This window comes from Denticeps clupeoides, chromosome 8 (assembly GCF_900700375.1).
Source record: "Denticeps clupeoides chromosome 8, fDenClu1.1, whole genome shotgun sequence".
In the NCBI taxonomy this organism is placed as follows: Eukaryota; Metazoa; Chordata; class Actinopteri; order Clupeiformes; family Denticipitidae; genus Denticeps; species Denticeps clupeoides.
The window spans coordinates 2,057,607-2,073,682 of NC_041714.1; the positions used below are offsets into that span (position 1 = coordinate 2,057,607).

General features: G+C 41.6%; 1 protein-coding gene across 2 annotated transcripts; it reads right to left on the reverse strand.

Moving 5' to 3' along the window:
- Window positions 1-426: 426 nt before the first annotated feature.
- On the reverse strand, window positions 427-14,191 carry desi2 (desumoylating isopeptidase 2). 2 transcript variants are annotated; one of them, XM_028988922.1, is made up of 6 exons: window positions 14,035-14,183; window positions 13,570-13,710; window positions 4,188-4,260; window positions 2,908-3,001; window positions 2,397-2,538; window positions 427-1,382 (listed from the first exon to the last, which is right to left on the reverse strand). In XM_028988922.1, the coding sequence occupies exons 2-6, from the start codon at window positions 13,606-13,608 to the stop codon at window positions 1,140-1,142; spliced, it is 591 nt and encodes a 196-aa protein (XP_028844755.1). In that variant the 5' UTR covers window positions 13,609-13,710; window positions 14,035-14,183; the 3' UTR covers window positions 427-1,139. The 2 variants fall into 2 exon arrangements, with proteins under 2 accessions (XP_028844755.1, XP_028844754.1); XM_028988921.1 differs by having other exon boundaries at window positions 13,570-14,191.
- Between the last annotated feature and the right edge of the window lie 1,885 nt (window positions 14,192-16,076).

Genomic DNA, 16,076 nt, shown 5'->3' on the forward strand with positions numbered 1-16,076 from the left:
TTGGCCCAGGTGTCATCTTACTGAAACACACACACACTGGACCTGGCCTGTTGCAGAACAGCCTTTTGTCAACTCCTCTGACTTTGGAGTTAATGTAAGGCAGGTTGCCTATCGTCATTATTCTCTCCGTTTGGTTTCTGTTGTCTTCACATTGATGTTTAACAACTGGACCACAATGTCCAAATGTAATCAGAACGGTACTTTTTGTTGGGTCATTTTTATTAATCTTAGTCAGCAGTTAAATTCACACATACTGGACTCACCAGCAGGTGGCACTGAAGGGCCCTTTAGTCTCATTTGATGTGAAGCTTCCAATTTGGTTCCTTCAGAGGATAGGAAAGTGAGGACTATTTCAAATAAAACTACACAACACCAACACTTCCACTAATTTAAGAAGTGAGTAAAAATGCAAAATAGAAACCGGTAGAGTTTTTGATATTTTTTTTTATTTTTAAAAATGGGTACAAAGACTACAAACCTAGTTGTGTAAAACATCTGAAATTGTGTCTTTGTAGAACAAGAACAGGTCTGCTACTTGCAAGTAGAAAACTGGGTAAACTGCAGATTGTGGAGCTGCACATATGGAGCAAAAAGTAAAAAAAAAGAAAAGAAGAAAGAAAGAAAAAAAAGAAAGAAAAGAAAAAAGGCCTCAGGTACAACCACCACACAAACAGAGACGTAAAGACACATTATTTCAATAAAAAAAAAAAAAAGAAGAAGAAGGAAGGAAACAATGGGTGGTTTAGAATTTGGCCCAGGTGGCACCTTACTGAAACACACACACACACACACACAGACCTGCCCCACACAAACACACATTCAGAGTTGTAAACAAAATGTGCTCCAGAATAGTCAAACCAGATGCACTCTTGGAAAAAAAGAAAGAATTGAAGTTTCAAAGGGTCCTGAGTTGATAAAAAAGGAAAAAGGCAGCACTTAAGGATAGAACATCCTTTCAGGTGTATAAAAAGACATCTTATTAATAATAATAATAATAATAGTAATAAGGTATTGTACTACAGTCCTCCACAGCTGGGACCTTTGACCTGTGATCAGCAGCCAGTGTAGAGGAGCCAGGCAGCAGGTGCTCTAATTGGCAGATATTGTTTCGGACCAGAGTCTCTGCAGAGGTCGACGCCCTATCGCCGCGGCTGGGGTCGGCTGGCTCGGGGCAGGGGCGTGGCTGAACAAGTGGGCGTGGAGGCAGACGCGGCAGCGTCCTCCGCCTCCTCCAGCTCTCCCTGGAGCTCCTGGCTCACGCTGGACTGCAGTGCAGCAGGGGTCAACCACTCTTTAGGCAGGCAGCTCTGAAGGAAGGGCACACAGGAGCTGAAGTAGGCCAGTCGGTTCACCCAGCGAGGGATCTCACGACCACAGAGGATCTGGAATAAAGATGCACAACACATGAAGGACTAGTATGGACAGCCCCCTCAGGCTTCAGTAATGTGGCGCTGCTGTATGATTGGCAGCTCCACGCCCCGGACGTTGTTCAGTGCTAGAAGAGCGAGATTTGGGGATGAGGGTGTGAAGAAGCGACCATGCTCCTTGTTGATACAATTATTCATGAACAGGAATTATTTATCAAATATGTTGACTGTGTTGTGTTATGCTAGATTACACATTGTTGTGTCATATACAGCTGTCACTCACAAAACAAGCTGGCCAATGATGGGAGCCCTGCCCACATGTCAAAACTAAAGAAAAACCTCAGGCAGTGGAAACGAGAAAGAGGGCGGCATAATTACACAGCAAACCGCGAGAGAGAAAAGGCGCGAGCCGTAATCAACTCAGAAATGTTACTTTTCATATCACTTTATTCTCACATCAGTCATTTTTTCTGTCTTTCAGCTTTTTTTTGTTCAGACTCTGTAGCACAAATGTGATTCCATAAGGAGGAAAGGAAAATTTAAGAACAACGTGCATCAATGATGTTGGTACCAAAAAAAAAAAAAAAAGGCTTCATTTGTAATGAATAACCAACGAGCCAAGGGAGTGGAGATGGGAACCCTCCCCAGAGGTGGCAGCAGAGCGGGTGAGCAGCTGCAGTCTGCTGCTCTGCTACAGATACATATGAGAGCGTGCCTGGGCTTGCAGGGGGGGGGGGGGGGGGGGGGGGGGGGGGGGTTAATCCTGCACACTCGAGAAGAAGAACTCATCACGAAACCACGCGCTGTGCATCATCTCACAATGGACTTTTACATTATCCTGCTAACTCACGTCTCGGTATGAATTTGGTAACGCCATTGCTCTCCTCTCAGGTTCTGGATGCCATTCAGCCCGGGTTTCAAGTACGTCCTTCAAACCCAGGGCTTTAAAGCAGAATTCTGAACTTTGAACTCCCTGAATGACTGGATTAGTGCACCGCAAGGCTTGTCTGAATTGGAACTGAATTTCACCTCTGACAGGGCTGAAGAGAAGTGGTTGCAGTTCTTATGCATGAGGTGGTAGGCGTTGCCCTTGTACTCCTTGCCCAGTTCTTCCACAATTCTCTCCACATCCTCCTCCGTGAAGTCCGTACTCCCCAGGATGATGGCTTCCCTAAAAACGCAAACAAAAGTTCTCAACAAAACGTCTGTATTCTTCATTAAAGCTGTGTAGAACAAAAACTGATTCCAAGTTGTAAAAACCTGCTCGAAGGTTTTCAGATTATAGGCTACACTTTAAGCTGTAGTTAAGTATATATGTTTGCAGGCAGATATCTGCGTCTTGATGTTCACATACAGACCTGAATGCTACCATGTTTCACTGAGAGGAGGACAGCGGAGACCCACAGCACATATTAGCACAATGTCTCAATGTCGGACATCTTACAAGTATAAATTATTAGTGTGCACGTTCTGTACAGAGCACGTACAGAACGTGCACACGCTACATGGCATGATTCAATTATTTATTTAATACACTTACTTGAATTTAAATGTTTCTCCCAGCTCTGTGGCATCGCCGGGTGTAATCTCAAAAATCCCTGAAAATGGATATGGATGTCCCCCATAGGCAAACTCTGCGGGAAATAAATATTGATCAGGCAATATCTTCACAGAACATGAGACAACTTGACAGAAAATAAGAAATCCCCTCCCACTCAGTACCTGACCATATTTAGAGCAGCCACAGGATATGGCTATTATAAGACAGTGGTTCCATCCCCCGCCAGACACACAGATCCCATACTGATGCTTTATACAATAACTAAACGTGTCTGGGTGCGTGCCCAGGGCATCAGACAGGCAGTGGGGCTTCGGGGGAAAGGGTTGGGAAGCACTGCTCTACGGTAAACCATACAGTCTACATTAACACAATAAAATGAAACGTATTTCATGTCTGTCTGAATTACTAGACTAACATGGATTGACACGTTGTACCAATTTCTAAAAGTGTTCACCAAATTCTTGCTAATTTGCCAGACTGCAGAACAGATTTTTCTCCGCGGCCTGCAGTGTTCCATAGACCTGCTGGTCTCGGCTGCTCTACTTTTAAATTGATACACAGTGGCGCCTAATCACATGCATGATCCTACAATGTGTCACATGTCACAATTAGTTTCACTTTCAGTCAAACACTCATGGTCATAATAGTGGGATCTGAAAAATACCAGTAGGAATGCATTAGAGTTGGGGGAAGAAAAGTGAATCTCTGAATATGATACCGTAACCATGAAATAAAAGCATCTGCAGAACCAGGTTAAGATCACTGCATGATTGAGTATTTTTTTTGAAGAAATAAAACTGACAAAATAATAGATAACATCTAAAATGTTGCACTTTTCTGTTTCACAATTTTGCTGTTGCACAACTGCATGTCATATTTAACACAATGTAAGTTCCTCATGCAGTAAACCCTACAAAAACATTGTAAATAGTCCAGAATCATTTGTTAAGGCTTCTATGACAAAAATGATTCTATTCTTTCAAAAATTAACAGATTTTACTCTTAGCTCATTATTAGGCTGAGGACGAGTGCTGCCTGTTTAATTATACAATCATGAAACTGAATCCTCAGGCTCACCACTAACCAACACATGACGTTCAGGTACGTGTTTGTTTTCCAACCAGCCTTTCACCCAGACCACAGATAGGCCGGGGACAGTCTAGTTCTGTCACAGAGTGGTCAATCAATGAATGGCATCAGAAAATGGAGCATAAAAGGGAAAGAACACAGGCAGCCTTCAAAACCTGATGGTGACTTACCTCTGCCATAGATCTCAATCCCTGAGTGAAAGACGCCAATTCCCAGAGAGGCAGTGAACTCGTTGATCCAGTACTAAATGTGGGGGGGGGGACATGCAGAAACAACTCATGAGACAGAATTCGGCCTTCTTTGTCATAAAATATAGTTTGCACAGTAGGATACAGCAATCACCTCAAGTGTATTATTGCAATTAAAATTGTTAGTATAGGTGTTTATTTTTATATACTTTCGAAAACCTTTATTGCAAAATTTTAGATTCAGCTTCCAATTTGAAATAGTTGTGATCTCTGATGTCTGCAAGGCAGCTGGTCATGTGACACTGTGGAATGGTATTTACAGAGATGCGTCACAGTGACATTATTGTGAGATGCCGTCACTCCCAGTTCTCCTATCCAATCAAGGACAGCACAAAGTGTGATATAACACAGGCTGGTCCTCTTTTGTGGTGGACCTGTGCTGTCGTCATGGGTTCTCCTGTTAGCAGCTCCACACATCATGGTTTTTGCCCTTTTACACATGGAAAAAACACACCTAATTTACTCCATTACAGAGGACTCCCTGATTGCACCAGGGCTGATAGTGAAAAAAAATCCTGAATGTTTTTTCTATGCCGGGGAGGTGAGCAGGGTGCTATGCATGCAACACATTTTCAACACTTAACTTGTGGCCCCTGGGCACATATTTATATAAAACGTTTGTGTATAACCCTGATCATCATTATGGTCAGGCGGGATACATGAATATGCTCCACAGTGAGTATTTCTTAAAGTAGACCCTTAAATGATAAGTTTTGTGGAAATAAATGAATGAAGACATGAAATGAACAAACACAGTACATGCTTATATTTACAGCAGCATCTGTGGGCAGAGACCCTGGACCTGTTCAGTAACCCATCCCTGCTTTTAACTAGTCCATTACCTACCCACCTATTAAGATACTACAGCCATAACAAGAAAAGTGAAAGTGAAGTGATTGTCATTGTGATACACAGCACAGCACACAGCAAAATAAGTCCTCTGCTTTTGTGGTAAATTACACCATAGGCCAAACTAAATTTTAGTATAAAGAATATGAATAATCATAATAATAATCAAGGTAGTATGCAATTTACTTGGAGCTCATAGTGTTCAAACAGAAACAGCAAACTAAAAATTTCTAAAAAAGAAAAAATTCTGCTCCATGTTTAAAAAAGGGAACTTGCAGACTCTGGAACAAACCATGTATTTAATTGAGAGTATGCATGTAGAGAGAAAAAGAGACACTCAAACAAGTGTAAATAATACCAGGAATAGTATAATAGTACTATTATAGTATAGTACAGCAATAGTATAAATGCATAAAATGTTATTTACTTATCTAGACAAAGTAGGCGTGGTTAAGGCCACTACTGAGCACTACCCTCACGTTACAACCACATAATGGCTTTTATAACTATACCTCATTATATCAGCTAATAAACTGAAAAGTAGATATGAATCACGTTCTACACTGCCAAAAACAAGCAACTTTCATATTGTTCTGTCCTCGCCTTTTAGGGTTCAGTGATATGGCTAAATTAAATATAATATATAATCAGTATAATCAACTTATAATCACTGCTAGAATCCTCCATCTTGGTTTGAACGCCCACTTTGATGCTCTGATTCTATTAGTCGCGCATTAATGCATCACAACACACAGAGGTAAAAAGTAAAAAAAAAACTTCAATGATGTCTGCAGAGTCTTCAGACGCAAATCAAACTAAAAACATGATTCAACAGGATGAGCTCGGCCTCTGAGGGACTTTAGCAGCTCAGCGCACGGTAGTAGCAATCCATGGATGCAACGAAAATACATTTTTGTCGGAAACCAAAAACTAAGAAACAAAGAAACACCGAAAGACAAAACATGATTATGACAGATTTTATGTTAATGTGTGTGTGAGATCATGTCCTCGTTGTGTTCCAATCAGTCACTGCCACATAATGCTGGAGAAAATGGTCCCAGCGTGGATTTCTGACCTCAATGGTCAGTCATTCAGAAAAAAATGGATTGGAACAGTTGACCTATTTCACTCTGGCCTACAGAGCACCACAACATATAATGCTGCACATTCGTGCCGTATTTGACATTTCAGGGACTGCAAGGGTCAATGCTCATCAGAATGAATGATTCTTATGAACTTTTTGGATTTCCGACTCTGACGTGTAGAATGTATAATGCTTTCTTTTGACAACAAAAAAAAGGAATATTTAAGTAAATGGTATTTACAGAACTGTGCATATATTTTTCTTTGATCTGACCACCCCATCAAACTGCATAAATTCTTCTAGGTTTTTGAAGGAACTCTGCTCTTTCTAAACATTTTAAAACCTTAATTTTTATTTTAAACCTCTTGGAGAACTAACTGTGCCTGTAGTCTTCCTCAGATCCTTCTGTCACTTCATGTAATTCCAGACAGACATGATGAGGTTGAGAGCAGGACCCTTCTTTAGACTGAAGATAGTGATCAGTACAAACTGTCTCAACCATCCTCTGCTTTGCCTGGTTGTTCACATCCACATCTTGTAGCCCCGGTCAGCTTTGATATCTTTGTCTGGGAAAGACCTTGCAGATGCAGTAGAAACACCTTGTGTCTCACTGCTGTGTTCAGTCTTGACATGGTGTATGACCTGAATGTCTCCCAAAACCTGCCCTGGGCAGCAGTTTCCCCACCCAGCCTTCTGCACAACTGGTTCTGAAGCAGCACGACTGATCTTCAACCTTCCCAAATTCTCCACACCGCCCCTCTGCTACGTTCCTCCACTGGCTCCCAGTAGCTGCACGCATCAGGTTCAAAATACTGATGCTGGCCTACAAAGCCAAACATGGAGTAGCACCATCCTACCTCACAGCCCTTATTACACCTCGCACTGCACCTCGTATACTCCGAGCCTCCAGTACTGCTCGCCTGGTCCCTCCATCTCTGAAGGTAAAAGGAAGACACCCATCTAGACTCTTCTCCGTCTTGGCCCCTCGGTGGTGGAATGAACTTCCCCTTGAGGTCAGAACAGCTCAGTCACTGAGCACCTTCAAACGACAGCTCAAGACCTTCCTCTTTAAAGAATATTTAGATGAACTTGTAACCTTCTTAATGTCTGAATTATGTACAGAATCTACAACGAGTGAATAAAAAGATTGTTCATAGTTGGGGTCCTAATGAACCAGAACTGATCACTTCATGGATGGTAACATGGAAGCACGTTGTAAGTCGCTCTGGATAAGGGCGTCTACCAAATGCCTTAAATGAAAATTAAAATGACTTTCAATTTATCATTAGCACTTGTTTGGTATAAATTATTGATCGTATACAGAAATTTTATCCTAAAAAAAAATCCCTGACTGTGTGAAAGTGTACCTATAAGAAATGACTGCAGGGCTCTAATGTGAGACCTCGTTTCTCAGAGAACCCATATCATATTGTAAACCAATCGGGGACCGTGAGGGGTGGGGCCCACATATTCCTGAACATTTGAAAGTGCGCTTTCTGCAGTGAGACAGAGGGGAGTAGCCAGGACCCTCTCAGCTAGACAGACTGGCTTTAGCCATGGGTCCGAGCCAGACAAGTACCACACAAGACTGAGCAAAATTCTAGAAAATGAAATATTGAAAAGGCATACTGAACACATTACATGCTGTGCTGTGTGTACTGCCAAGCGTGCCCCCGCTGCCTTTTAGCAACGAGCAGCAGCAAACAGATCATCAGCCCGAGATCAAGTTCAAGCCCTTAAAACACTTGCACTTGGAATATAAATTAAATAAAATCTAAGTTTATTAAAACACTTTAAGCCAAAACACATTTCAATAAGTTACCTTTCTTGTAGAATTGTGCTTCAAATGGAAAAACTTTGTATTAACCAATTTAAAACAAAAAAAGTAAAGCTGTAAAACAGTGTTGTTAAATGCACTACTGTCAAAAATTTGGTGCATCCTAAAGTTATGTACACCAATGCAAAGTTATTCCAGAGTCCTGGATTATTGTTAAAAGCAATGCAAAAAAATATAAAAATATTAGCACAATAGTAAGTGGTCTGTCATACTGACCAGCCCAAATAATGACTTGATTTAGAGTTTGCTTTCACTCACTTTGCATTCTGTAAATAGTTCTTATTTAAAATTGTATATGATGCTAAATAGGGTCCTGTTATACCAGTGACATCACTATATTCAGTCTCACTGAAATGATACAGTACTGAAGCGGATTCATTGACTAAACTAAAATCTCAGTTTAATGACCTGCAAAAGGTCCATGAAACAACACATTCTAGTTCATTGGTCATGTCATGCTCTGAAGCAATACTAAAAATAAAGAAAAATAAAGAAAAATAAACCCAAAATGACTCACTGATGATAGAGGCTAAAAGAACCAGAGGCAAACAATATAAAGTTTTTTTACTGGTTATGTTTTATTAACATTTATATTGTGTAGAGGTAATGAGCTATGTGTGCTCAATGGGATATAAAATCCTAATCCTACCATCCCTAGTAACAGACCAAACATTTTGTCAGTGTACAAGTAAAACCACACATAGTATTCATATAATCACAGGCATATTAAATTCTATATATACACCACACACACGCTGCATCCAGAAAGTAATCACCTTTTAATACTTTCCGGATGCACTGTATATACACACACACACACACACACCACACACACACACACACACACACACACACACACACACACACCATTCATTAATTCACATTAAAACAACTCATCTCAGAGTATTTTTCACAATGAACATTTTAATAATAGACCGAATAGACAATTGTAATAGGTGTCAACTGCATCTGAAAGCCTTGCAGGGGGGAATTATCAAAATGACAACAGATAAATCCCTCCCATCCATCTAAAGCGATCATTTCGGAGCCCATTACATCTCATAAGACAAAGAAAAGCTACATAATTACAATGCTGCACATCAAACCATTTCATTAAACAGTCTCTTTCATGCAAATTGCCAAGGCCCAGTAAAATCATGTTATTTTACACATTTATACAGAAAATGTACTTTCACTCTAACCATCCAGTAGTGGTCAGGAATATGAGAAACATTCATTATCATCATCACCGTGATGTTTCTGAATTGATGGCACCGCCATCCACCTGTAGACTTTATTCTTTGTAGTATACTTGCATAACAAATCAGATGAACTAGTCCCAATGAAAGGGTCTTAAAAACAGTTGATATCTAGAAAACCAGAGTAGGGTATGACTTTCAGTCCAGAAACCCAGTTAAGACACTCGCTTATGAACCAGAAGACCACAAAGTCACAGTAAAAACCTTACTTAATACCTGAGCAAGACACTTTACCCTGTCCCTGAGGGGGCTGTCCCTGTAACTACTGACTGCAAGTCACTCTGGCATAAGGGTGTCTGATAAATGCTTTAAATGTAAATGTAGTATCAGGAAACCCTTAAAGAGATCATATAACATACCAATAACAGAGGGGAAAAGCTGATTCTAGGCTCATAAGCTGACACGGCTCATTCTGGGTTACGTAGTATTCCTCAGGTCTTCAGCATATTCTCTAGTCACCACATTCTGGTTAAATAAATTGAATATGAACAATGTGAACAACTCAGTTGGGAATTATTATATATCCAACCACTTTTAAATGAGAATTCAGTGTCTCCCCTAGTAGAGTAGGATCCTTATCCTCTTGGCCCCAATTACCTGAAAGCTTATTAAAGGCATACTTTATCGCTGAGCAAGGGATTGGCCTTGAAGCTCCGCGATTATCAATCTGTCTGCCATGGTGCTAATGTGCTGTCGTCTCTACAGCAGCATTTCAGGCATTAAAATGAGATCATTACTTAGATGCTCGGTTCACTCAGCTCAAACTGTATCTTTTCCCAAACTGCTGATTCATTTTGAATAGAAAATGGTTTGAATCAGAGGTTTGCTCTATAGAGGCGACATATCAAATCAAACACTACTCATAACGGGGGTTCTTCCATAATATTTCCATTTTAAAGGACTTCAGTCTGACTGTGAACAAATTTTCAGAATGAGTTATAATGTGTTTTTAAATATGTACACATAGTTGAATACACATATAGTTGAGTGTAGATAGTGTTTAAGTGATTATAATAATTTAATTATAATAAAATAGATAATTCCCCTCTGAAAATAGGCACTGGTCACTACTAAAAAAAAACCCACATCACTTGCATATTAGCATTTTCAAAAATACTACCAGCTCATCTTCGAAGTAGGAACAAAAAAAACACCAAAAATATGATTTTGGACAAGGCACTTGATCAAGAAACAAGTCATTTGCTGCATGGACATTGTGAGCATGCCATTTAAACTAGGCTGGTGATTATGAAAAATGACTCACTGATTATTCACTGAAAATTATTCATGAAGGACACTGGCAGTTTGAAAAGAGGCACAACTCTTAACAGTTAAACAGACAACACGCTCATCTAATATATTCTGTTATGTAAACAATATGTACGGTTTTCCATCCGCTCGACTGGCTCAACTGCCTGCTAAATGGGGTTTTTAGGGCAGTATGATGTGGACAAAATGTGATGTTGCAATTCCTAGTCCAAATATTATGGCTCAGTACATATAGCTTCAAATCTGCACAGTGTTATACAAGAAGAAATATTAAACACTCAATAATTAAAACTGAGCAAATACGACTATTATACGGATTTACATGAATGTCATATACTGCGCAGTTACAATATTAAAACCGTGACATCTCCCTTGTGCCTCTAAAGTCCTTCAGACACCAGTAGCTCTTCAGTCTAACCTTCACTGCCCATGCACATCAATGAGCTTTGAGTGTCCATGACCCTGTCTCCGGTTCCCCGGCTGACCTTTCTTCAATAGCATTTGGTAGGTACTGAATACCTGCACCGTCCCAGAAGACCTACTTCTACGTCTAGAATCACAATTTGTTGAAGTTGCTCAGATTCCTACTCATCATTTTTCAACTTGAAGAAAAAGCTGCTCAACCCTGGACAGGTGCTTTATTGTAACCAGATTAATGTTCTTCAGCTTCAATGTATTAAGCTTCTGTACACTAGCACACTTAGTCCCACAAAATATTACCATTCCTGTTTCACTTCTCTGTCTGTGGATTCGGATACAGTTGACATGTGAAAAACAGACAGGGACTGAGACAAGTCAAATCTTGAGGTTCCCAATAGGCGTGATGTGAACAGGCCCATTAATCTTTATATTGATCTGAGCTTTGCTTCAGAATATTGGCTTTCACACAAGAACACAACAAATGCTTCATGCAAGTGCACTGAGTGCAGGTCAATACTGTGAGGTTATGTTTGTAGGTGGAACAGAATCATATGAGGGTCAATCATGGGCAGATACACACTTCTTCATTATTAAACGCACAAATCTGATTTAAATCTTTTCATTTAGGAGTGAATTTGATCTTTATTGAAAGGAAGCAGTCAGGAGAAGCAAAGACAAAAAAAATGGGAACAAAGTGAAAGAACAGTGACAAAAATGCTTAAATCATTCATAATTTGTCAGAGCCACATTGGAAATTCCAGTTGCAAGCAATGCTCTTCCGTGAGTCATGTGTGAAGGCTCTGTGCCAAGCCACAATCCCAAAAAGGTTAAAACAGCTACTCGGAACAAATGGAAACCAGTATAGAGCTTATTTACATATAATATACTGGTATTTTAAAAAATTCTATATTGAGTTTGTATTACAGAAATACTGCTCAGGGTCCTCTCTGCTGCATCTGTACCAGAAAGATGAGAAAACCAAGACAGTAGAACAAAGATTATCACTCGTTTTGGCAAGACATGTGCTTCTTAATTCACCCCACCGACGAGTTCCCAGGGGGCGTCAGATTCCTGGAAACAGGCATCCGCTTCACTCACACGGCACCTCATTTCCTTCCAGTATCAGTTTCCACGGAGCGCAGGCGATACCCCAAGTCGGGCGGCTGAAGCCTTTGAAGGCTCTTACAATAAAAGCAAGCCTGAAATAAAGACTGCTGAACGTGGCGTAAACTCAGCGGCGGCGCTTTTCTCCACACAGGGTCAAGAGTGAATCATGTGAGATGGTTCCTGCCATTTCATAATCACTGGCTCAAGGCGAGGGCTGAAACAGATCAGTAATCCCGCACGTCCGGTGACTAACACGCAACACGTACTTGTGACAAAGTTATTGCGCGAATTCTGTAATAGACGATGAAGAGGGCGCCGCCCATATGACAAATCAGATCCAGGCGGAGACAGAAGACGAGACCGGTGTCAGGCCAGGTCTCTCCTCCTCACACACTGCTTAGACTAACAGTCTTGTTCAAAAGCTGCTGCTTTTGATTGGATTGAAGGTGTTAGGCTCCAGAGAAGAGGACCTGAGAGATCTGATCTGAGCCAAGCGTTGTCAGTCGGGGTAGGATTCCACAGACCGGTGCATCCAGCACACAAGATTACACTAAATTCCCAGCAGAGAGTACACAAAACACAAAAAAAGAATACAAAGATGACCAACGAAAGGATCAGATGGGCATCAGATGACCCACATCTGTAATTTCACAGCACTGCAGGTGGAATCAAATTTTTTAAAAAACCATTCACCTTTCCCAACGATCACTGTAAATGACAGTATTATAACTACCGCTGTGCTTCAACCACACACATCTTACAGAGCCAAGCAGAACAAAAACCAAATGAAGAGCTCTGGTGCAAAACGACTCATGCAGGAGGGCTGAGACGGGCGACTGCACTACTCAAACAGGACAATCGGACTTTTCCCTCATCTGCGTCAAAAACCACAAATCATGGATGTGAAAATGGTGTCAAATTGGAGGATAAATCAGTTTTATCAAGTGGAATGTTAGAGAAACTAGAACAATACACTTCCAGCCTTAAGAACCTTCTAACATTTCTGCTCATTTTGCACCTGTTTGTCGTGTCTGTTTGAATATCCAGAAAGCATTTTATTGTCCGTACAGGTATTTCATTTTCTTTTTTAAATGAATGTGTAATGTACTATATTTCTTTCTTTCACGATTGCACTAAGGGGGGGGGGGGGGGGGGGGGGGGGGGGGGGGGGGGGGGGGGGTCTGTGTGAAACAGTATTTCAATACACGGTATACTGAGTATATGGTCGTAATGACAATGAACCAATTTTGAATCTTGAAAATGCCAAAAAGCGATCAAAACATGACTCTTCATAATACAGCCAGGGAGAGCTAATAATGCCGGGGTCCATACACACAAATATAAAGAACAATTTATGGAATATTCAATTTCCACAGGACTATGCAAGACCCCTAATCATTACAGAAAATTCATTTCAATCAAACTATTTAAGGGGAAAAAAAAACACAGACTATTAGAAAAGTTTGGGTCGAAACTCACCATGTCATACACGTTCAGGATGATCGTCTCGTTTGCCATCACCAAGCTGTCCTTCAGCCCAGTGTCGCCACAGTCCCCCTCTGTCCCCAACAGCTCCGTAAAGCGGGTCGGTCTCCTGCTGCCGGGCGACTAGCTATTCATCTATTCAGACATATTAGTAGCAGGACACGCGTCCGACTCTTCATCAGAAACCGCCTGGTGTTTATTTCGGTTCCGTTTCTTTCGAGAAATGTGCGCAGAATTAATGCGAGCATCGGGTATTGTCAGTCAGCTAAAGTTAGCCGGCTAAGCTACAAGCGGAGGCTGACTGCTGGGCAGCAAACAACTGGATCCGGAAAAAAAGAGGGTCTAAACACTCGCCCCCAAATAAAGTAAAGGTTTTTGTGTGGTCTTGCCATTCAGAGGCAAAATGGCATGTTACACATCAGAACCGAGGGACTAAATAAAAAGGGAAAAGAACGTCACCATTCGTCGCCACGGTGGGGGTCTCCGATCTGGAGATGAGGTGAGCTCGCTTTCTCGCCCAATGCGCTTCTGTTGCTGCTGCTGCTGCTGCTGCTGCTGCTGGAACCCGCAGGGGATCGGGCTTTGATTTAGACGCCTGATTGTCGTGATCGATATTCTCTGAATCGTTCAGTATGGTCTGACATATGAGTTGGCGGGAAATAGTTTGTGACAGTGCCACCTGTCGGTGAATGGTTTATTGTGCTCGCTCGAAATATTTTAATGGTCATATTACTAAAACCTTAGAATGTATTTATCATTTTGATGTCTTTCTGTGTGAAGAATGGGCTTAAGATCACAAAACGTTGATATTGCGCTGTTTGCATGATTGGAATGCTGGTTTGCCATGGGACTGAAGTAGCTTTATTCAGTGTTTACATTCTTTGACAACTTATACTGTTCTGGAAATATTTCAGACCACAGAACAGTTATGTTAGGAGAGTCCCTTGCTAGAAGAATTCCATATTAAGTCCCACTGGCTGTCAGTAGCTCCAAGAGGAGAGAAAATATGTTCAAATATTCTCCATGGTGTTTAATCATTTATTGACGAGTTATAGTCTTAAGCAGAATAAGCCCAGACCTTAACTACATCTGCGGAACAATGAGGATCTAAAAGTATTCTTGTAACCTGGGTGCACACAGGCAAACATACAATCTCAGTGTCCTACACAACTCTGATTGTGACTACTCTGAAAACATCATGTCTACATGATGAAAGAACATTTTCTTATGACCAAGACATGGTATTTTTACCAGGTCCTTCACTATCTTCCTGGCCCTGGTCCAGCAACGCTTTCTGTAGATCGATGGAAGCTTGGTACAGATGATGCGTTCGGCTGATCGAACCACCCTCTGTAGGGCTCGCCTGTCCTGCATGGTGCTGTTCCCAAACCAGGTTGAGATGTTTCCCGTCAGGATGCTCTCTATGGTGCAGGAGTAGAAGTTCCTGAGCACCTTGGAGGGCAGTCAGAAGTCTCTCAGGCGGTAGAGATGCTGCCGGGCCTTTTTCACCACGGTGTTGATGTGACAGGACCGTGACAGGTCCTGCATGATGTGACCACCGAGGTATCATGTCATGTCCCTAAGAAGCGCAACAATGGTGTGGAGAGGAGGACGTCCATTGTTTCACACACACAACCAAACAGAGGATACAAACAGTGCTTTTACAGTGAGCTAACAGGTACAATAAAACAGCGGACTCAGCACAGCTAACCAACATCAGTACAGGCTAAAGGAAGGGATGGTCCAGCGGGGACAACTCAAACAGGCAAAAGTTAACAAAAAGGTCACATAAAGCTAACAGGCTAACAGCAAAGGGTCTATCACACAAAGCAACAAGACGCACAAATGAGAACCCCAACGGAGCTCCTTTCAGATCTCCGTGGACCCTGGGGACCTCCCGAAAGCGTAAGGGCCTAGCAGACCCTGGGGACCTCCAGAACACCAGCCGAAGTCTCTTTATATTGGTGGAGGTGACCAATAGGCAGATGGTAGGTGGAGCTGGTAGGCTTCAACTCCTCCCAAGACGTCCATCAAAAAGGCAGGACAGGACACAAAAACACAGCCAGCCACAGAACACGTGGGAGCATACGTCCAGGGACGTAACAATCAGAAGCTGTCCACGCTCTCCACTGGGCTCCTGTTGATAACAGGGGTCTGGTAGATCCGTTCCTGTTTAGTACTAAAGTCCACTATCAACTCCTTTGTCTTGCCGACGTTTAGGTGGAGATTTTTCCTCTAGCACCAATTCTCTTTTTGTATTGTATATAGCAAAAATATAATTCATATATTCAACTATCCTAAAACAACATGCATGGTGTGAATTTAATCCCAAAGCAGCCAGGATTTGATTTTTCACTTAAATACCGGTGTGTGCGCTGCAATATGATTGTAGCCCACTCTCATGTCCACAGTCAAAGTGTCTCTCCTCAACATGATTAATGATGTTAATGTTGCCTTGAATGCCACTTGTGCCACATTATCGCCAGGTTGACTCCAAACAA

Bases quoted from the DNA above. Each gene is read 5' to 3' on its own strand.
- desi2 (XM_028988921.1), bottom strand. From the start codon at position 13,608: ATGGCAAACGAGACGATCATCCTGAACGTGTATGACATG. The intron at 4,261-13,569 runs GTGAGTTTCGAC...CCCCACATTTAG, and splicing joins TCCTGAACGTGTATGACATG to TACTGGATCAACGAGTTCAC. The intron at 3,002-4,187 runs GTAAGTCACCAT...TATTTCCCGCAG, and splicing joins GATTGAGATCTATGGCAGAG to AGTTTGCCTATGGGGGACAT.